At 39.9% G+C, this 22,404-nt stretch overlaps 2 protein-coding genes across 6 annotated transcripts; one reads left to right on the forward strand and one right to left on the reverse strand.

Annotated features, from left to right (window-relative positions):
• The first annotated feature begins 420 nt into the window (after nt 1–420).
• Nucleotides 421–7,526, forward strand: tdp2a (tyrosyl-DNA phosphodiesterase 2a). Of its 5 annotated transcripts, none has more exons than XM_083678389.1 (7): nt 421–557; nt 997–1,038; nt 1,813–2,478; nt 3,428–3,519; nt 3,777–3,895; nt 5,732–5,902; nt 6,620–7,526. In XM_083678389.1, exons 2-7 carry the CDS (start codon nt 1,010–1,012, stop codon nt 6,932–6,934), a joined length of 1,392 nt encoding a protein of 463 aa, XP_083534515.1. In that variant the 5' UTR covers nt 421–557; nt 997–1,009; the 3' UTR covers nt 6,935–7,526. The 5 variants fall into 5 exon arrangements, with proteins under 5 accessions (XP_083534515.1, XP_083534516.1, XP_083534517.1 ...); XM_083678390.1 differs by having other exon boundaries at nt 479–561; XM_083678391.1 differs by having other exon boundaries at nt 538–557; nt 997–1,049.
• A 489-nt stretch (nt 7,527–8,015) lies between these two features.
• On the reverse strand, nt 8,016–10,291 carry LOC310811339 (fucolectin-like; the record flags this gene model as incomplete). Its single annotated transcript, XM_083679459.1, has 4 exons — nt 8,016–8,166; nt 9,389–9,674; nt 9,799–9,972; nt 10,252–10,291. The coding sequence occupies 4 exons, from the start codon at nt 10,289–10,291 to the stop codon at nt 8,016–8,018; spliced, it is 651 nt and encodes a 216-aa protein (XP_083535585.1).
• Between the last annotated feature and the right edge of the window lie 12,113 nt (nt 10,292–22,404).

The raw sequence follows: 22,404 nt of genomic DNA on the forward strand, positions 1-22,404 counted from the left end.
GTGTGTGTGTGTGTGTGTGCGTGTGTGTGCGTGTTTCTGTGTCTTTTTTGTTTGCAAACACAATATTGATTAATCAATTGCCACTTTGAATTATAGATTGAATTATGTCTGGTATATGATTCCATAGTTTACGGAACACCATTCCATTCTATTCTATCCTCCCTCCCTTGCAATATAGTTTATACCCCCTCCCTGCGATTCAAATGTATCTGTATAGAAATATATTTTGAACTGGAACTGTTTTGGGAAAACCAAAGGGTTTAAAAGTGCGCCAATGAGTAAATGATCATAATCAAGTTCGTTTCAGAGTCCTATGTCTCAAGACAAAACAGTCACATTTTCATTGAGGGGGGACTTTTATTGTGAAACACGGGCTTCGTTGGTTGCCACGATATCAATTTCATTTCAACCCGGTTCAACAACGAAACGAAACTTACCACTCCCTCCTTACTCTAGGCTAGCCCAGGTCCCACTTCTTAACGTTTGACGGTGCTTCAAGTTTACCATTACGATAACATGATTAGATGAAGTGGCACGACATCTGTAAGCTCTGAAACGTAAGTAAGTAAGCATGCAGTTATTTTTGACAAATTACAACCTTATGCTTGTTTGCTGTTATGAGGGCGGTCACTTGTGTATCCTACAGTATGTGTGCGGGAATTCGGATCTCACTACAATAACACAAGACAAATTAACCACACTCTAGCACCGTGTGACATATGCCACCAAACCTCTCCTTATTTATATCTATCAAACTTTTATTTTCTTTATAAAAGCGCACTCTTTTGGCCAAAGATGGACTCAATGCTTCTGTAAAGTTTCAAACCTGATAGACAGGAATACCAAATAGATTACCACTGCCACACTGCAGTGAGGGGTCTTTTATTTTCAAGCCAGTCCAGCTTGCTCTTCATTGCCATTTAATTTCACCTCATTTGAGAGGAACTGAATTCGTACTTTGGTTGGAGGTTAATACAATTTGTTGTTGTGTTTCAGGCGAAACACAAAAATGGGAGATGAGCAAGGCTCAGAGATAAGGTAAGTGATAAGTAAGGTGAGTTCAGGATTGGTTTGGCACAATGTCTCAGGTTAAAAGCCATTGTAATAGTGCAACCTGTTCCACATCACATGACTGCAATATGGGTGTGTGCAACGATGAATCATCCAGAAGGAATAATACAACAACACTCCAGTTAATTTCCACCCCCACTCTCTGCACCCCAAGATCATATTCAGATGTTACTGGTTTGTGATATTACCGTACATAAAGGTCAAATCCTAAACAACAAAGAGCCACAAATTAATACTGTATGTGAGATTACTCCCCATGTTATCTGCTATGAATGCATCTTGACACTTAAAGGTAGACTCTGGGATATTCACTCCTGTGAAAACAGAGACACTTTCATCAAAGATATTGTAGTGAACAAGAGCGTCCACTCGTTTCACTGCCCCGACATAAGATGGCAGAGCGCATGCGCCAATCACATTCAACTCCCTAGTCTGTTGCAGTGTAAATTCCCAAGTCTGTTGCATCTCCGTTTTTGAAAGTCTCTGGCCGAGTCACCATGCATGTTTTGCTATATATCTCAGAGTCTATCTTTATGACGTGGAAATAGCATACACATAATTACTATTTGAGAATAAGAGCAGCAGTTATCTCGGAACCCAGAATTATGTCTCTCGTTTGAGATTCTGCGAGCAACGCTAATCAGAGCGGGGGCCAGGAAGTTGTCTAGACGGTTAGGGCTCGGGGTCGATTTGGAGTTCAGCAATAGTAATGACTCTCTCATTTCTCTTATTTGACTACAGTCGCACCAACATGAACAATACAGTAGATGGCGACAAGAAGAGTGACTCCCATGAACAGGTCGCTAGGATATTGAAGGGGAAAAAGAAGAAGAAGAGAGGGAATAAAGAGAAGGGTGACAGTAAAATGGAGGACAAAGATGGAGAGTTGTGCGAATCCACCCCAGGACAGTATGTCTCTGTTCAATCACTGCCTGAGGAACCTAACAAAGCCCAGTCACTACCAGAGCAACCTAATCCACCTTCAGGACAACCAGACCGATCACACCCTGCACCAGCTGCACAATCCACACCAGCCCATCCAACTTCAGACCATTCTCCTCTGACCCAGCCAAAGCACCTACTTCCAAATGCCCAATCAGCCCAAGAACAGTGCCCCTTATCCTGTCCAACCTTGTCAACCCCTGATGAGGCATATCAATTACCTCCACAGTCATCTCCGCAACAGTCATCCACCGACCATTCATCCAAGTCATCTCATCAACAGTCATCCGCAGACCAGCCATCCCATACATCAGCAGAACAGTTGTCTCTAGACCAAACCCCCAAAATCAAGCCTAAGAAACAGGGAGATCCAGGTAAACTCACCTTGTTGACCTGGAACATAGACGGCCTGGATATGGAGGACATCAAGGAGCGCTTCTCAAAGCTACTGGATTACCTGATTGAGTGAGTAACAACAGCACTCAAGATTGAACTTGCTTTTACCCACAGATTACCCTACAATCCCAACCGTAACCATTAAAGGGATGAAATCATATCTGACCCTGTATCAGTGGTTAGAGGCTACTACTCCCCATAGCTCCACACTTAATCAAAGCTGTTACCATTCAAAGTGAGCTGTGTGTAAGTACTGTAACCGACCCTCCCACTGAGCAGAGAAGCTGTGACCAATGGAAGAGAGCCAGCAGTCACAGTTAATGGGATTTTGGGCCGTTGTTTTTGAAGTCTGTCCTAAATTCATCTTCTGCCCAATTTTGTCTGACACTCTTGTCAGAGTGAAAATGCTTTGTGCCCTCCTTCATGTAAAATAGTGAAATGTTACCATTTTACTTAACCTTTACCTGTCCAGGGGAGTCATTGAGAACAATGGATTGGTTTGGCACACATGTCTTAGGTTAAAAGCTATTAGTCCAGGGGAGTCCAGGCAAGTCCAGGGGAGACCAGGGGAGTCCAGGGGAGACCAGGGGAGTCATTGAGAGTGATGGTACAACAACCTGAGGGTTTTGACTAGTCATAGAAGAAAAAAAAATGTAACTAGTGATGTTTGAATTTTTAATTTTAATTTTAGTCATCAACAACACAAAGGAACAAGCATTCTTCCTCTTCCACATACACGATCACACCTTCAAATCCTAACCACAACAGAAGTCACCTAGCCCTACCGAAACCCCCTCCTCAACAGTTCGGGGGGAAGGAGAATAGGGTTGCCCAACCCTATGTGGTCTAAAATACAAACAAACAGATGAAAAATAACAAAAACTAATATACACTGGGAGACTGAACACAATTCCACTGCACCACCATCAACACATTTTTATTAGTGACATTAAACAACAATATTGTCTAAAGCAGCTAAAGAGTCTTGAGTGTTGATTTCTTATTTTCATTCTTTAAGTTACCATCCGGATGTGGTGCTACTGCAGGAGGTCATTTCACCGTTTTACCAAATTTTGAAGGAGGTTCTGAAGCCATACCATGTGTTTCCAGGTAAGAGATTGTAACCTTTCAATAACTTTAAGTACCGCTCAGTTGCGTTTCAGTAATATGACCTTGATTTATCAAGGTGGCTTACAAATTGATTACAAATTGTGAACATTTTCACAAATATCCCACGTTTGTATTATCAATAACTCCAAGATACTGTATAACATCCATCATAGCTATTGTAGCTTACAGTATGTAACTCTGTTAGTTGTGATCGTGTGTTTATGGCTGCTAATATGTAATATTATGGTCTATCCCAGGTAGTGACAAAGAATATTTCACTGCAATTCTGCTAAGGAAGTCAAGAGTTCAGCTACTAGAGAGTGAGATAGTGACATACCCAACCACACGGATGATGAGGAACTTGCTTATGGCCCATGTAAGCTCTCTCTTTCTCTCTCCCTCTTTGCTCCTATACAGTGCCTTCAGAAAGGTCAGACCCCTTATTATTGAGAAAGATAAATCTTATTTTTACAGCTCAGCAGAAATTGTACATTTTGGATAAAGCGCTTTGAGTAGGCATACATTATGAACCAGAAACTGTAACATGCATTTCTTTATTAACATGATAATAACTGCCCATAATATGGTCACTCTTGATAGCATATTAAATTCTCGAAACTAACGCATGCATTGAAACCACGTTGAGATTGTTGCGCACATGCCTGATTTTGCACCTCAATGTAGATACAGTGCCTTCGGGAAGTATTCAGACCCCTTCACTTTTTCCACATTTTGTTGTGTTACAGACTCAATTTAAAATGGATTAAATGAAAAGATTTTGCCATCAATCTACACACAATACCCGAGAATGACAAAGAAAACAGGTTTTTAGAAATTTCTGTAAATTTATTAAAATTGAAATACAGAAATACCTCATGTACATAGGTATTCAGACCCTTTGCTCTGACACTCTTAAAAGTAGCTAAAATGCAAAAATGTCATCAACAAATCACTCAATAAATTGAATTGAGTCCATCTTAATGCAAGGATAATAGTCCATGTAATTTTGGAATTAATATCTTTGTTTTTATAGGGTCTCTGATTTGCATAGGAATCAATTACACCCTGTGTAGATTAGGATGTCACTACTTACTCAGCGAATTTTATAATTTTCTCTTGATCCTGACAAACTCCCCAGTCCCTGCCAGTGACAAATATAGCCATAACTTGATGCTACCACTATTCTCCACACAAGAGATGGTGCAGAAACTGCATTGCATGTGCTGGATTTGCACCAAACTTAATGCTTTGTAGTTAAAGCAAATATACACATTTCCAGCCACTTTTTATGCTGTATCACTTGAATTCATTGTTGCAAACACAATTATGGATATGAGAGAGATTATTTTCCATTAAGGGATTCTTTTTGGCCACTTGGTTATAGACCAATTTTGTAGAGTGACTGAGATGATGTTGCACCATCAACTGTACTTTTTCCTCTTTGCCATTCAACTTTGTAGATTTTGTCTCCCCAGGCCTCAGGGTCGCATTCCAGAGCAGTTTTGTTCCTCTCCATTCACTCAGTTTGTAATGACAACCTGATCCACACAGTGTGTAATTGATTTCTATGCAAATCAGAGACCCTATAAAAACAAAGATATTAATTCCAAAAATACATTAACTATTATCCTTACATTAATATGGACTCAATTCAACTTATTGAGTGATTTGTTGATGACATTTTGGCTGGGTTTGCATTTCTGGGACTATCCCATGTGGTTGATTGTGCCAGGCAAACTCAATCAAGCACAGGAAAGTATTTGAAATGATTTCAAATGCTAGGGTCTAGCACAGGTCTGGATACAATTATCCTGTTCCACCCATCCTCCCACCCTCTTCCTGCATATGTCTTTCCAGTGGTATTTCTCAATGTTAGTATGTCATTTATGAATGCAATATTTACCAAAACATCACATACTTTTGGCAGGAGCAAAATACAAAGCTAGCATGTTTGAATAACTAAGCTTCTTGTTGGTTCACCAATACATCTTGGCTCACTGTCTCTGCTACAGTAAAGTGCCGTTCGTAAACATGTTATTCTCTGTTGTCGTTGTTTTTCTAGGTATCTCTCACAGCTTCAAATCTTATGCATGATACTATATGATACATTATGATACCAATGCACCATACAATAACATAATGTCAAGTTTACGTATTGATAGTCTCATATATTAGTGTTGGCGTGCCCTTAATCTCTCACCTCTCCGGCCAGGTGAGTTTCTTAGGCCGTCCCCTGTGTGTGATGACGTCCCACCTGGAGAGTATGAAGCCCAACTCCCAGGAACGTCTGAACCAGCTGAGCAGCGTGTGGAAGACAATGATGGAGCAGCCCCAGGATCACACCGTTATCTTCGGGGGAGACACCAACCTCAGGGACTGGGAGGTCAGAGAGAGTGTAACCTTGTTTCCAGACTTCTCCAAATATGGTCAGAAGGTCTAGCGGACCAACGCGTCAAACTTTGTTTATCCAATACAAAGATCGGAAAGAACTCCTGACGCATAGCCATTGGCTTTACCTCCCATCAATCATCTCCCACAGCACCTCCCCCCAGTGCTTGTGCACCACACATTTCTAATTGGGAGCCTCACAGTCATGTGATTCAATCAAATCAAATATTAACAAAAACGTAACTGTAAATTCACTCCCACTGAGGCCAGGTTTGAGTCATTGTTATTCCAGGCTTGTATGCACAGGTGCAATAGCCTGGGGATGAGATTAGAGAGAGAGAGTGGGGAGGGGGGAAGTGGCAAACTGGAAACTGGCAGTACAGCGAGGGAGGGGGTGAGAGAGTGTGGGAGGATGGATCGAGGGAAGGAAAGAAAGAGAGAGAGACAAAGTCATGCCTGGAAGACTGATCAAGATAAAAAAAATGTCAAGATCAAATAGTAACTGCAAAACAATGATTTTATTGCCTATTTGCATATACAGTGCGGTAGATTTCCTGTCTTTGTGTCCATAGAGCAACTCTTTGCTTGTGTTGAGTGTGAGTGTGCTGAATGTGTTTCTCTTTGTTCAAACTTGAAATATGTATGCATCTGTATCTTTATATCTGTGCGTGTGCGTGTGCGTGTGCGTGTGCGTGTGCGTGTATGTTTCCAGGTGAAAAAGCAAGGTGGTCTACCTGATGGTATCTGTGATGTGTGGGAGTCCCTGGGACAGCCAGAGGACTGCCGCTACACCTGGGATTTAATCGCCAATGACAACAAGGAGCTACCCTTCCCAGCCCGCCTGCGCTTCGACCGCCTCTTCCTGAGGCAGGCCAGCGTGGGGTCCAAGGTCAGCCCAGACGGCATGACCCTGGTGGGCCTGGAAAGGTTGGACTGTGGGCGCTTCACCAGCGATCACTGGGGCATCCTCTGCACCTTTGCCATGGAGAAACCACTGAATGATACTGAAAGAATAGTTAGCAGTTGATGTCATGTCAGTTGTAGCCCCTTTTCAAATGTATACTTCCCCCTAATTATACCTTCCTTAAGTTAATCGATTATCTGACACAATTGGAGTGGATGTAGATAGCATATAGTTTATCTTTGGTTTTTAAATTATCATTGGTCAGTGGGGCATATTTGAGAGATTATCAGATTAAAAGGTTTGATTGCACTCCTTCATCATTTATTTTGACGTTTTTATTATGAGTACATTTTTGTCTGCTTAATCGTGGGTAGGGATTGCCTCTAGCTTCTCTCTCAGTTTAGACACAGGCTGCAGTCCAATACATAAACGTGCAGTCTAAGGGCTCTATTTTAATGGCGTAAAAACTGTGTATTTTCAAGGTCCGAATTTTTCAGCGCAACTGATAGCACTTGACCTGCTTATTGTCAGCTCTATTACTTACCTCTACTCTACCCAGCTGAGCAGAGATGAGACAACGCTCCAGCACTGTGGTAATTTCACCTGTTATCATTCCTATACACTGTGTTACACTGTTATTACAATGTAATGATAAATGTAGGGGGGAATGAATGGAAGAATAGGCTTAGACCTCAATTAACAGCAGGTTTCTTGGTTCTTGGGACTCAATTGAATGTCCAATTCAACACCATGTGTTATTAGGTAGTTGGCAATTGTGTATACATCTTTGAAACAAGTAAGTAAGGTACTTGAAGAAAGTACCCATCATCATCAGGATTTCTTAATAAATAACAGCAGAAGAATTACAGAATCTTGCAATCTCCATCCAACATTTAGAGAAAAGGGGAAGAAAGCTATTTGCATTACAAGAGCACCATCTGAAGCTCCAAAAGACACATTTTATTTATGCATGTCATTTCTTTCGATATCAAGCATAAGAGGCTTGATGGAAGAAGACAAACCAAGTATGATTTAACACTGACAAAATATAATCACAAAACAGGTCTAGGAAATGAGAGCAATCTTTATCCATTCTCAAGTAATGCAACACAAGAAATGTTTTACATGTGATTTTACTCCTGGAGGGGCCAAGGAATACGACACAGAATAAGCTATAGGAGCATTATTGAGGACTGACGCATAATCAAACTACTTGTGCTCCGTACACTTCCACCTCACAGAGAGTCAGATACTCCTTCCTGTCCGGAATGACCACGTTGACGTAGCGACCCTCCATCCCGTTACACTGGAATGTGGTGGAGAAGCCAGCTGGGATCGAGGAGATCACAGCACATCTGTAGGATTGAGCAGATTCATCGATTCAAAACAGCAGTAACATGTTTAAGTAACACTTCTCAACACATCCAGTTCACAAACAGTAAGTAATGGGACAGTGAAGCATATTGTCTTCTTTTGGTGCTATACACCAAAGGTTTGGGCTTTTACAATTACTATGGTTAGTAAGTGAGGTTAAAGAATAAGTGGCTTGACAGATGTTTCTGGTAAGTCAGATGTGTTCTGACACATCATTTGTGTAGGCATAAGAGAGGTTTCAACGTCTTGTATTGATTCTAGGCTTTGCGTTTGCCTTTGGATTCTGCCATTGGTGTCTGTCAACATGAGGACGAAGGAGGTGTCCATGAAAGTTAAGGAACCATTATTAGGCTGAAAATCAGGAAATACTATTAGAAACAAAGCCAAAACTTTAGGCTTGCCAAAATCAACAGTTTGGAACATCATTCAAAAAAAGCACTGATGAGCTCAGCAATGGCAAATGGGCTGGTACTGTAGGCCAAGGAAGACTACAGTGGATGACCGAAGAATGCTCACCATGATTAAGAAAAACCCCAAAACAACTGTCACACAGATCAGGAAGACAGCCAAACTACAGAGGCTTTACTGCAAAGTGCGAACCACTTAAAAAAATTAAATAAAAAAATGATGGTCAGGTTACATTTTGGTAAAAAAGTTCCTAAAATGCCTGCAGAGGTCTGGGAAAAGGCCTTGTGGTCAGATAAGATGAATGTTACCACAGTGATTGCAAGAGGAAATATTGTAGAAAATGGATTTGCCCAACATTTACACCATACCACCTCGTCTTTGAAACATGGTGGAGGGAGTGTTATGGATTGAGCATGTATAGCTGCCACTAGAACTGGGTAACTTGTCTTAATTGATGACGTAACTGCTGATGGCAGCAGCAGAACGTATATACAGAAACATCATGTCTGTGAGTACAAGCAAATGCCCCCAAAAAATATGTACATTAATACCATCAAATAAAAGCTGAGAATCTCCAATTTAACCTCATAAATCATTTGATTTAAAATCCAAACTTTTGTAGTAAAGGGCCAAAAGAAGAAAAAATGCTTCAGTGTCCTTACGCAGGGCACTGTATTCGGGGCTCATTGTGGACAGAAACAGAGATAGTGCAGTACTGATTTTATCCAGAATAATACAGTTACTCTTACATACTTAAATTACATGTATATATGGACTTCAACTCTGATAGTTCACCTTGGATTGTTGTTGCCATTGTTGTTGTCCAGTGTGTTTCCAATGCGGATCTCAGCTCCATTGAGTCTGCTAGGAATACTGTCCACTGTGTTGGTGATGGTCACAGAGTGCACCTTGTATTTCTTCAGAAGGTCAACTCTCCACCAGGGGTTAAGTTGGGCGTCAGTGTGTGTGCAGGATGCATGAGACCAAATGCCATCACGGTTCCCATCAATGGCGTTGTACGCAGCTCCAGACGAATGTAGCGATGATTGGGTGGCTTTTCCCATCAAAGCCACGTTCTCTCCTGGACAGGTAGAAGGGACACATAACATTGGTCTATTGGTTCACAGGACTATTTTAAGTTATGAAATGGGAAGTCTATATGAAGATGAAATAGAGGAAACAGAAGAGAAAGGTATATGTCCTACCTGTTGGAGCGTGGTACCCATAAACCTCCACTTCACAAAGCGTCAGGAGTCTTCCAGACCCAGGCAGAACCACAGTGATATAACGCCCCTCTATGCCTGTCTTCCACTTCAGAGTAAGAGATCTACCTGCTGGGATGGAGGCGATCACTCCAGCCCTGAAGGTAGAGAGAATGCCTTATCAAGAAGAAAAAGTCACCAAGTCTACTTATCCATATATCTGATCAATAACCATTGTTTTGGCAACACAGAGATGATACCTGTATTACTTACTTTACTTACACCTTATTTTTCAATCTTTTGATGTTAGCCCAACAAATGCAACAATTTTGTTACTGGCTTGTTATTTATGGTTATTTAAAGGTAGACTCTGGGATATGATATCATAGCAAAAAGAGCAGGGTGACGATGCCAGAGACCTTCAAAAACGGTGATGCAACAGACGAGAGAATTTACACTGCAGAGTTGAATGCGACTGGCGCATGTGCTCTGCCATCTTATGTCGGAGGGCAGTGAAACGAGTGGACGCTCTCGTTCGCTCTTGTTCACTACAATATCTTTGATGGAAGTTGCTCTGTTTTCACAGGCGTGAAGTCATATTCCAGAGTCTACCTTTAATGTGCCTAGATTGAACAAACCCTTAATGTATTCCTTACAGGGGGTTGCGAATGCCATTGTCCAATAGCGAGTTTCCAATGCGGATCTCAGCTCCGTTTAGTCTCTCGGGTGCAGCATCCCCTCTGTTGGTGACTATGATGGAGGTGATGATGTATACACCAAGAAGGTCCAGTCTCCACCAGGGATTGGTCTTAGTCTCAGTGGCAGTGCAGGACCCAGCGTAGAAATTGGACTCTCGGTTCCCATCAATGGCATTTGATGCAAGACTATAACCAGCGTGTATGCTATTGATCAAGTAAGACTGGGTAGCCCTTCCACGTAAGGCAATGTTTTCTGCAGATAGAGAGAAAAAGAGACAGAGAAGCAATATATGTGTATCTTTTATTGCTTACATCAAGGACAAAACCTGTTAGTCATATGATTATTTTGATACCAAATAAAATCTAATCAGCCAGACTTTTTACATTAAATCATACATGAAATTAATATGACATGCTGCATACGGTATGTGACTATTTACCTGGGGCAACAACAGCGCAAAGGAGACCAGGCACTGCCAGCAAGAAGAGAACTACTGTCTCCATTCTGTGGAAAAATAGAGCAGCCGAAAAGGGTTTTTCACATAAATGTTACCGAAATGATCCTTTCTTGAAAAAATTGCTATGGGTGTGGCTTTTTGATTGATTTACACAGCAATGAAATATTCCCAAGCGCAACTTTTAAGCGATATTTCACTGTTTTACACCTTACAGTCAGATGATTCCTTACCCTGAAAGTAGTCCATGTGCCAGGAGAAACTTAAATCTGTAGATAAGTGAACTATCCCTTCAACAAATTAAACAATCTCATCATAAACTGTCATGTTTCTGAAACAAATTCAAAATGTTTGATTATCTATCTCATTTGATAAATTAATACATTTGTTATTCTGATATGTTCGGAGTGTGTTTTTTGCAGACACTTTTGCATCTACTGTGACCAGGTTTACTGATAGCACCGGATTTACAGAGGTGAGTATGACAATCTAGACTTTTTATATACAACCTGCACAAGGTTGACATGGTTATTAGGGTCAACCTCAGTTGAACATCAACCATGAAAGATATGATATCCTACTATAGATGGGGCTGACGAGCAATAAATGTTGATATCTGGGATTTCAAAATATAGGACATACGTACATTGACGTTTTCCCATTAATCGCAGTCCTTGCAGAATAACTAACAGTTCAAATGGAGGGGACAACGTAAAAAGGAGCACAGAATAATACAGCAAATGATTACTTCCTTAAATCAGAAGCCTATGGGCCTCCTTGCTTGGCAGTTGATCTGCTGCAAGAGTTACAGAGTTGCATGGTTACATGGCATGTCCCTTTCAATGGGACTTGCGTTAATAAAGGTTGAATATTAAAAGTAACATTAAAAGTACATACTGTAAATGCCAATGTGTTTTCTATCTAATTTAAGTGTACTTTTAGTAAACACAGAAATATGCTAGTGACACATTATTAATTATTTATTATAATATTATAATTCAACTATAATATACTTCATACTATTTGACAGAATGTCATTTTAGTCATATTCAAAGTGACTAAATGTGTTGTGTACATTTCAGATAATCTTATGAAAGTATACTTAAATATCATATAATTAAGAGGGGTCAATTTAACATATTTCAAGTATACTTAATATGCTTACATAATTTATAATTTTAGTATATTAAATACAGCTTTAGTACAGTTTAAGATGGGTCATTTTAATATCAATTCATATACATTAGTATATATAAACTCAAGTATACTAGAAATATAGTTAAGTATACTTTAAGTATAGATATTTTTTCGCTTTGGATTGCCTTGTATGCATAAGTATTTATTGGATTCCCATCGTCATTGATCAAGATACATCTTGGATTATGTTTGATTATGCGAAATGATATTGCATGATTACTGATGCATTCAGTCACATTCTCTTACCTTAACATCAAGCAGTGTCAAAAGCAAGTTGATTATGTTTGATTGTGTCCTGTTTTGTCCTTTGAGCACTGAGGTGTGTCAATCAATAGTTGCTATTGTTTATGGTTCAAACTTTGTGCTTTTATGAACCATGTGACTAGAAACAACAATAAATTGGGTTAGGTCAAGTGTCAAGTGGGAGTAGCCCTAATCTGAAAAGTTGAGAGTTATACCATGTGAAACAATGATTTTCATCCCTCTGGAGGGGGTCTTTATACTGGCTCACTGGTAAGCTTGTTTTCAGCGGGAATATGTGAAGATTATCACTCGGGAAAGTGTTTCTATCTATCTATTCTATCTGTTGTTAATTGTCATCTGTTGTTAATTGGCATGGCCGGACAGCGAAGCATAGATCAACCCAATTTAACATGTTCAAATACAGTCCAGGTGAACTCTCGCCTAATGTTATTGAAAATATGCAATACCTATTAAGCCATAATTTTTGATTATGTAAAACATGACATTGATTTGTGGTGTCCTACATGCACAACAGGTGTAGGCCTAACCCTTTAGAGATGTTTAGACAATCATTACCCACAGCTATAAGACTTTTTAATGACTGCAGTTTGATTAGTTGATGGATGATGCTCATAATATGAAAGTTGTTGTTGCATGTTTTCCCTAGTAGGATACACAGCATTCTTGATTTTTAAAAATGATCTCCATCAGGTGCTTTCAGATTGTGTTTGTCTTATTGTGTTTTTTATCATGCATTTGTAATTGTTAGGGTTAGGGGTTAGGGTTAGGGTTAGGGTTAGGGTTAAGGGTTAGGGTTAGGGTTATGTATTGATATGCAGCGTATTAAAGTAATTTCCCTTTGGGATCAATAAAGTACTGCTCTACTCTCTCTACTCTATTTGACAAGACAAACATAAGACGTAGCATCATATCCAAAGTAAAGGAACATTTTACAGTGCAGCATTTAACAGTTAAGTTTAGCCTACATCAGACTCTGTACCCAAGGCAAGACAGGATATTCATTCAACTGGGAATAATACAAGAAATATATTATGTAGAACAGATACAATATACCTCTCAGACATAGACTTCAGAATCTTGTCAGCTCTATTCATGACACCTCAACTTTCCTTGAATGCAACCCTGGTCTCAACTGGATCTCAATTATTGCAATTGGGGTTTTAATTTGCTCATTTTCTTTTCTTTTTATAAAAAGCAGCTCAATGCAGAAAATATTTCTTTTTATACTATATCATTTCTGTGAGCTTCAATTTATCATACTGTATAAAGGCCTTGTGATTGTGAAACTGCCACATTGAAAAATACATCAGTATTCATTGTTTGACAAGTTGTGCAACAAGCTAAGTTTGAAGACTAGTAAAAAGAGAGAAGACTGGACGTAATAGGAATAAAGAACTGTACATTTATTCCCCAGTCAACTTCCGACGGTTATGGACATGATAAAGCGGACTCTACACGCTAGTGGTCACCTGACCTACTACACAAATTAACATTATTTATATCTGACTCCAAAAGATATTATATGATTAATAATGATTATGAATGAATGAAGTTACAGTAAGAATCCCAATATGCTATGACCGTGCATGAGTTACAAGAAATCGTGAGGAGTTCACACATGGTACATGATGTCGATGACTCGAGTCTACGTGTTGATAACTATGCACATGAACATTAGATATGTGATATGTGATAACCTGGTCACAAGTATGTTGTGCTGTTTTAACAGAACCTTTAGCTAGTGCACAATATCACATTGAGGCAAATAGGAAGAATGACAATAGAGTATCAACAAATAACCAATTTAATAGATTCAAAGGAACATACAAAATAAACAAACTGTTGTAAACAAATGGACGTTTTACCATGAGTCTGACGCTATGTATGTCAAAGACACACAGGAGTTTGGTGCCCATAAGGCCTAACCTAAAAACTCAAAGATAGTATTGCTGTTTTTCTCCTTAAATATCATCCCAACAATAGAACATCAGAGACATCGATGGGAGAAGCCTATTGGTTTATACTATATACTTTACAATAGCATAGGAATTTACAATCAAGTGTTGTCAACAGGCAAGGCACGATATAAGTATATAAATAAGTATGTATGTAAATAAGTGTTCCATGCTGAGAGAGGGGGGCATTTATCACCATTCACAAATATAATATCAAAGAGCACTGTCATTGTATCAGTCACATGTAAACTCATGTAAATAGTAAGATAGCTCATGACTGTGCTCTTTGATATTATATTTGTATATTATCTCCAACAAATCCATCTACAAGTGCATTTATGCAGAGCAGACTAATCACAATCCTTCGAAAAACTGGAGTTTTTGTATTCCAACGAGCTGCATAGTGACATTATACTCGTGTTTTCCACCATGCGGTCCAGTGAGACGGAATTTTTTGTGTAATGGTTGCCAGTAGTGGTGCCAGTTTCCATTTCTGTCTGCCCCAAATCCATAAACATTCACCTGCAATGAAAAAGGTTTTATATGTATCTATATTTCGATACACGTGGGCCCAATTGCAACCAAATGATCTGACTTGCTGATCGTTTGGTTAGTCATCTGGTTAGTTAATCCAGGGAGCTAGGAGATTGCTGGGAGACCAATGGGTGCATGCAAAATTGTATTCAATGGCAACCAAAAAGCCCCCAAAAAGTTGCTGTGTGTGACACACTAAGGTGTGTCCCAATACTACTACACTACCACTTTTCACTACCACTAACCAATCGACCAAAAACGGCAAAACGGCAGCATTTAGAAATACATTGTTATTCATATGAATAAAATGTGTTTAAATTATCAATGATTTTCAGAATTGCTGTCCTCTCCACGAGCCATCACCACTGGGGTCCCACCAAATCTCTTGGCTTGCTAATTTCCTCACATGGTTTCTCCTACCACTGCTACACTCAACTCTTTCTCTTTCTCCCCTTGGCAACCCGTGTCTGTGCGTGTCTTGCAGACATTTCCGCTTGGATCTCAGCCCACCACCTCAAGCTCAACCTTAACAAGACTGAGCTGCTCTTCCTCCTGGGGAAAGCCTGCCCTCTCCAAGACTTCTCTATCACAGTAAGGAACTCTACTCTGACCTCCTCCCAGACAGCCAAGAACCTTGGGGTGATCCTTGACAACCACTTATCCTGTGTGGCGAACATCACAGCGACAGCACACTCTTGTAAATTCTTCTTCTACAACATTAGAAGGATACGTCCATTCCTCACCAGAGAAGCAGCACAACTTTTGGTCCAAACACTTGTGATCTCTCACCTTGACTACTGCAACACACTCTTCCTGCCTCTGTCATCAGGCCTCTGCAGCTCATCCAGAATGCTGCTGCCCATCTGGTGTTCAATCGCCACAATTTCTCCCATGTCACCCTCCTCCTTCTCACCCTTCACTGGCTCCCGGTAGCAGTTCGCATCAGATTCAAGACCCTGGTGCTCGCCTACTGGGCGGCAAAGGGAACAGCCCCTTCATACTTGCAAGCAATGGTCAGCCCCCAAACCCCTGTCCGATCACTCCGCTCTTCCACCTTGGCTGGCTGCCTGGCACCACCGCCTCTACGTGGATACAGCAGCCACGCTACTCGGTCACAGCTTTTCACTTTCCTGGCGCCCCGCTGGTGGAACGAGCTTCCCACTGCTGTCATGACTCCAGAGTCACTAGACATAGATTGAAGACCCATCTCTTCAGGCTACATCTTAACTGTCCCTCCTAAAGACCTCTTCATCCCCACTATCGCCCTGTGCGAGTTTCTCTCTTGTAAATGAGCCTTTCTTCCTTTCTTCTAGCATTCTTCCAGCATTGTGACTGCCAATAGCCCCTGGTCCTAGCATAGATTCATTTTTCTTATGATGACTGATGGATAGATGATTCACTTACTTAGTCAAATGTATTTGTTGTAAGTCGCTTTGGATAAAGGCGTCTGCTAAATGCCATAAATATAAATGTAAGTGTAAGATGTCAACAGTATTCATCTTTTTGTACAATTAACATATTTACTTGTTAACAATCAGATGTAGCGGCATATGTACTGTATAATGTATGTTTGTTAGAATGCATGTCAGTTTGTTAATGTTCATTAGGGATTACAAACAAAATCTCATTGGATGAAGAGTTGTTCCCACTTCAAATACACTTAAATGCATTAATGTTGGAGTTATGACTTCACCAACTGGGAGTTCATGAGAACCAAACAAACATACCATGCTAGCATTGTGTGATGATGCATGTCGTTACTCTGTGATTTTCTGCTTCTTGGTGTCAGTGTTGTTCTATTTCCAGAGCAGGTTGCATACAAGTGTACCTTTACACTCATATCCAAATTAAAGACATTTCTCACTGCTAAAGAAAGCTTACCTCATCACATATGTGTATGGCAAATATCAAAGCCAGGAATCCAGTGGATGGATATCGGCCATGTTGTTCAAGCCAAATCTCATGAACATATTTCATGAAAGTAGGATGCAGGACCATTACCTGGATGAATTATAAATTACTTAATCAGTGTAGTTATGTGTACAACAGAATGATAAACATACTTCAATGCATCAAAATGATGAACAAATTGTGTCCAATTGATATTTTGTCAGGGAGAAGGTAGCATAGTAGTACATCACTGTGTTCCCATTCTAGGGGTTAAAGGGATGGTTCAGCCTATTTTCATGTTTAGATGAAATATCATCTTACACTGAGTTGTCATAGGCCAGGAGTGAAAGCTTCTCCGGTTCTTCATTCTCCACTTTGCTACTGCAGCACAGGCGGGTGGTTTTGGGTATTTTGCGTGCGTAACAGTAGGCATATGTTTAAGATAAACAGAATTTTATTGTGGGGCATGTTGGGAGAAGGATATCCATGCCCTTATCTCTATGTCCCCCTAAATAGGAGCCTATATTCGTGAGACACTTCCAGGTCGGGCCCGCATAAAACAAATATCCAGTCCTATAGTTTTTTCGCAATGTTTTTTTCACGGTTTCGATGGCATTTTCATCAGTGAGGAGAGATTTGCACTTCCAACGTTCTAATTACTTGGCGGGACATTGGCGGTCTATTTGTAATTTCTAAATTCTAACAATGCTAAAATTGTAAAAATCTAATAACAGGCAAGATAACAGGTGGAAATGTATAGATTTATTAATGTGAGTCTACATTAACGCTGTTGGAGCTGCTCTGTGGCTGTTCTTCATTGTTCCATTATTCATTACAGTGTCGATTTACCTGACAAGTTCAGATTGCCTCTGCAGCGAGTCTTTCAGTAATATTTTTCATAACAATGAGTGAGAGAATGAGAGGAGAGAGATACAGCAGAGCGCTTCTCCTTGGCGTATACATTGATAGTCATAATTTGGACGGAGGGTCTGCAGGAAAATGTGGTCTACTGCGACTGCACTTCTACATTGTTTTCAGCATCATTTCTAATCAAAGGTTTGTACGTGCTATAGGTTGTGAGCGTACTGTGTTCATATAGCCTACCACTGAAATGAATCAACTGAGACACATTATATCTCTATGATTTAATTAATAATTTATTTATTCTGAGTTTCTCCCTGCCCGCAGGTTCAATGGTATGGGAAGCACTGCCAGATATGAAGACATGATTTGTTCTAATGAAGATTTATCCAACGACATCATTTAAAATTTCTCCAGCAACAACTCATTAGACTACTCCTCACGTAATTCATCCAGACAGCCATTATTGTTAATTCAGAGTGATTTTTTTTCTTATCACAATAATCCAAATTAAATTAAAATATACAATTAATATCAGCTCACAAATTGGGCAAGTGAAGACGCAGATATGAGCTACTATTTCACAACAAGCTGATTGTTTGATGTGCATTCTATTGAAAATCAAACAATTACAAATCGATTTGCTGTAGGAATCCTGTCTATTGGAGGGAGGGAGCTGCTAACTCTTAGCTTGTGCTGTGATAGCAAAGTGGAGAATAGAGAACTGGAGAAGCTTCTCTTGACTGATGAGGACAACTCAGGTTAAGATATTTCACCTAAACATAAAAACAGGCACACAAAAAATTGGCAAAATAAACTTTATGGTCTATGGTCCTTATTTGAGACATTACCACCTTTTTCAATTAAGAGGAGACCTACTCAAAGGTGTAGGAGTGAGTTGGGAGGGACATATTCTGCTAGTGGGGTCCGGTGGCATGCCCCACCCCTGGGAAGATGTATTCTTTTAAACAGCTTTTAAATGCTAATTTCTAATGACTTTTTTTTACATTGAAACATACATTAATATTTTACTGTTTATTTACTTTTTACTTATTTAATGTTCTTTTTCAGTCAACATGGTTTGACCCCTCACTACCTTTCGCTGAAGACCCCTATTCAATCATGCCTGGTACAGGCCAGTGACGCTTGCAAGAGATAGCCCAGAAGCGTACTGTAGTTGTATTTTGTGAGATTTGTAGAATCTCTACCTCATAGTAATTGTTTGATTTCAACTTTTGGAGTGTAGAGTCAAAAGAAGAACAAATTGCCCGCTTACATATGCAGGGCACTGTATTTGACATCAACTCTCTAGAGAAACCATAACTCCCATGTTCATGTTTCTAATTAACTCACCAAGTCCTTGTTGGCTTTTATCCTTTTCTTAAACGTTCTGTTGAATACAACAAAAATACCTCAGTTGATCATTATGATGTTGCCATGTCCTTTTTTGTAATTAGCTTTTAGCGTGACTTTTTGTGTGACAGTGCTTTCATTGTCAAAATACCTGTGCTAACTTTCTAAAAGAGCACTTAAAGAAAATCATTAAAACATGTTATGTACTAGGCTATCAGTAGATGAACTTCTGAACCAGTCAAAAGAAAGTCCATGGTCACTCACTTATTGACGGTAGAACCTGTGGTTAAGGCACCGCGGAGCCACTGGAGATCCAGAGTCTTGAAAGGGAACAACACCAGACGAGTGGTGTTGTCCAGGTCCACAGCACTCTCAGGGTACATGACGTGATGAGTGGTTCTGGTCCCCACATCCTCTTCATAGCCTTTGGTAGGTGCCTTGTTCATTCTGGTTGAGACATTGAATATAACATCATTTTACCCTCTATTGTGATTAAAACATGAAATCAAAAGATATTGTGGTAAAGCTTAACAATCTTGGAACCCAGAATCTCTCAATTGTGAATCTGGGGGTGAAGGAAGTAAAACAGTGGGCACAGGAAGTTGTCAACTTCTTTCTCTTGATGACCTGCTCTTCCACCCGTGCCCGCTGTTTTACAACCCAATTAGCATGCATTGCACATAATTAAAACATAACACAAGTTATCTGAAGAAGTTTTCGATGCCATCATTTCGCAGGTGAGCAGTGTGCATTTAATCTGTGGGGCTGGTAAAATTCACCTGATGTGACCGCTTCTCAGCCCCACTTAGTGATGGGTTTGCTGTCAGACTCTCCATATAAATGCATGGCGAGTCTTTAGTGAGACTAGAACTTAGAACACTAAGTTGCTTTTAAACATGTTGTAACATTGCAATTACTCTAGTAGCATATGCTCATTTTTGTAGACAACAAGCAAATATCTTATCTGTCATTATAACGGAGACCAGAATCTCATCTCTCTCTTTTCACTGTGCATTGAGGTTGTTTTTACATTCAGTGTTGTCACACAATGGGGCGCTCAGTGGCGTAGCACACTAAGGTGCATACCATATCATCGCAAGGTCCCTGGTTCGATTCCGGCCATCAACATATCCTGCATGTCATCCCTCCTCTCTCTCACCCACCCTTCCTGTCAATCTCTACTATCTCTATCCCAATAAAGCAGAAATGCCATAAAAATGCCATAAAAATGCCATTGTCACACAATAACCTCACTTGACATACAGACAAACACACCTATCAGTACCTTATGATGACATCATTAAGGTCAATGAGGGCTCCATAGTGGGACCCCTTGAGGTTCCCAGAGTTCCCCACCACAGCACAGGTCCTGCAGCGGTCAGGCCCTGCATCTCTGTACAGCTCTTTGTCCGGGATGACCTCAAATAGTTCCTCCACCACTTTGCTGAAGTTTCCATGATCTTTCTGCAACGTCTGATGATGACAGACCATACAGCACATGAGCAGAAACCCTAAATCTGAACTAATACCTTCTGCACAAACTGTACACTTCTGCTTGTATTGATACCCAATGCCACCAAATGAAAAAAAAATAAAGTGATCATGTTGAAAGTTAAGTGGTGTGATGGGGGGGGGACTCATTTTCAATAACACACTGCAGGGGGCATTTACCTTCCACCACTTGATCGTATCCTCAGGGATTTCCTTGTTTGCTCTTGTCAGAAATGGATTAAGAGATTGGTTGAGATGCCTTATAAACCAGGGATCATCCTTTAGCTCTGTCATACATTTGCGACAGGCACAAGTACTAATGGAGTTGGAGAACATCATGTTCAGCAGGCGGTAGACAAGGTTAAAAAGATGCAAAAACCTGTTGGAAGAAGTCTGACCATGCAAAAACGAAATGAGACTGCCAGTACAAAGAAGAAACATGAGAACCCTGGCTGTTCTTTTGATGGAAAAACGCATCTTGTAAATACTTTTATTTTTGGGTAGCAGGGCGCTGGTTGGATTTCATCTGAGATTTTCAGCAACTGTGAATAAAAGAATAATAGATTATGTATTTAATTAAGATATACAATGAATGAATCAGAAATGACTCATCCTATCAAAATACTTATTTTATATTGATTGTATAGGTGTTGTGAAATACTTAATTTGATAATAAAATACTGAACTTACCCAAACAAATCATTGGGGGGGGGGGGGGTATTTTGAATACCTTTGAGAAAACAAATAACATTCGAGGGTATTACTCATCATTCTATTAATTGATGTCCAAGTAGGCCTATGTATAATCAACAGTAAGTACCAGGTTCTGTTTAATTCAGTACAGTGCTAGCATGCTGAGCTGAAGCCTAGTTGTTAGCTCTAAAAATAAATTCATAAATAACTGCAAACAAAGCATTACCACAAACCTAACGTCATCCAGACCAGGCTTTCCCTAGTTTCGGGACTCTAACCAACTTTGCTGTGCCACACATCAAACCGATCAAATACCTCGCGGCCTTCCCCGAGAGTTAAGGACACAAAACTGATCCTCGATTATTACCATCAGAGTACAAACTACTGTACTATTACCATTGATTTCTCCACTTTCAATTTCAATAAATTGCATACGGCCACTGCCACACTAAACTTTAACATAGCTTTTACTACGCCTTAATCGACTTGGTTGGTGTGAAAAACAGAATTCACTTTTTCCTCCATGTTTTCTCTAAAAAAAATGACTTTCAAAAATGACTTATAGATATTAAATGATTTATTTCCAAGGACATTATATATTTGTGGTTAATATGAGGAAAATACAAAATGTTTAGTTTCGAGAATATGCTATCAAGAGTGACCATATTATGGGGCAGTCATTATCATGTTAATAAAGAAATGCCTGTTACAGTTTCCGGTTCATAATGTATGCTTACTCAAAGCGCTTTATCCAAAATGTACAATTTCTGCTGAGTTGTAAAAATATGATGTATCTTTCTAAATAATATGCTCGACAAAAAATCTACATATTGATCACAGCTGTCCATGTTTATGTAAAAACGTTTTAATGTTTTTGCTTTGCTTACCAAGACCTATTTCTGCGCATTGGCGAGATCTAAACTTGTCAGTTGTATGTTTGTGGTCCATTGTCAATGTGTAAAGTGAAGGGGGAGGTCAAATTTCACCTAATGACACAGTTTGGCTGCTCCACGACGATGGTCTGCATCTCTCATGAATCCACGAAATAATTTAAGTACTATGTGAGCTCTGAAGGGTTTCAGGAAACCCGCTTGAACTGCCCAAGGCTCGTAAGAGTGACTTCAATAACCTCTTAACGTTGCAAAGCTTTCGGTAAACTCACGCTTACATGAACTGAGTTTAAAAAATAAATAAAATAATTATAGTGCGCACAAATCA

The sequence above is a fragment of the Argentina silus genome (genome assembly GCF_951799395.1).
Source record: "Argentina silus genome assembly, chromosome: 10".
Classification (NCBI taxonomy): Eukaryota; Metazoa; Chordata; class Actinopteri; order Argentiniformes; family Argentinidae; genus Argentina; species Argentina silus.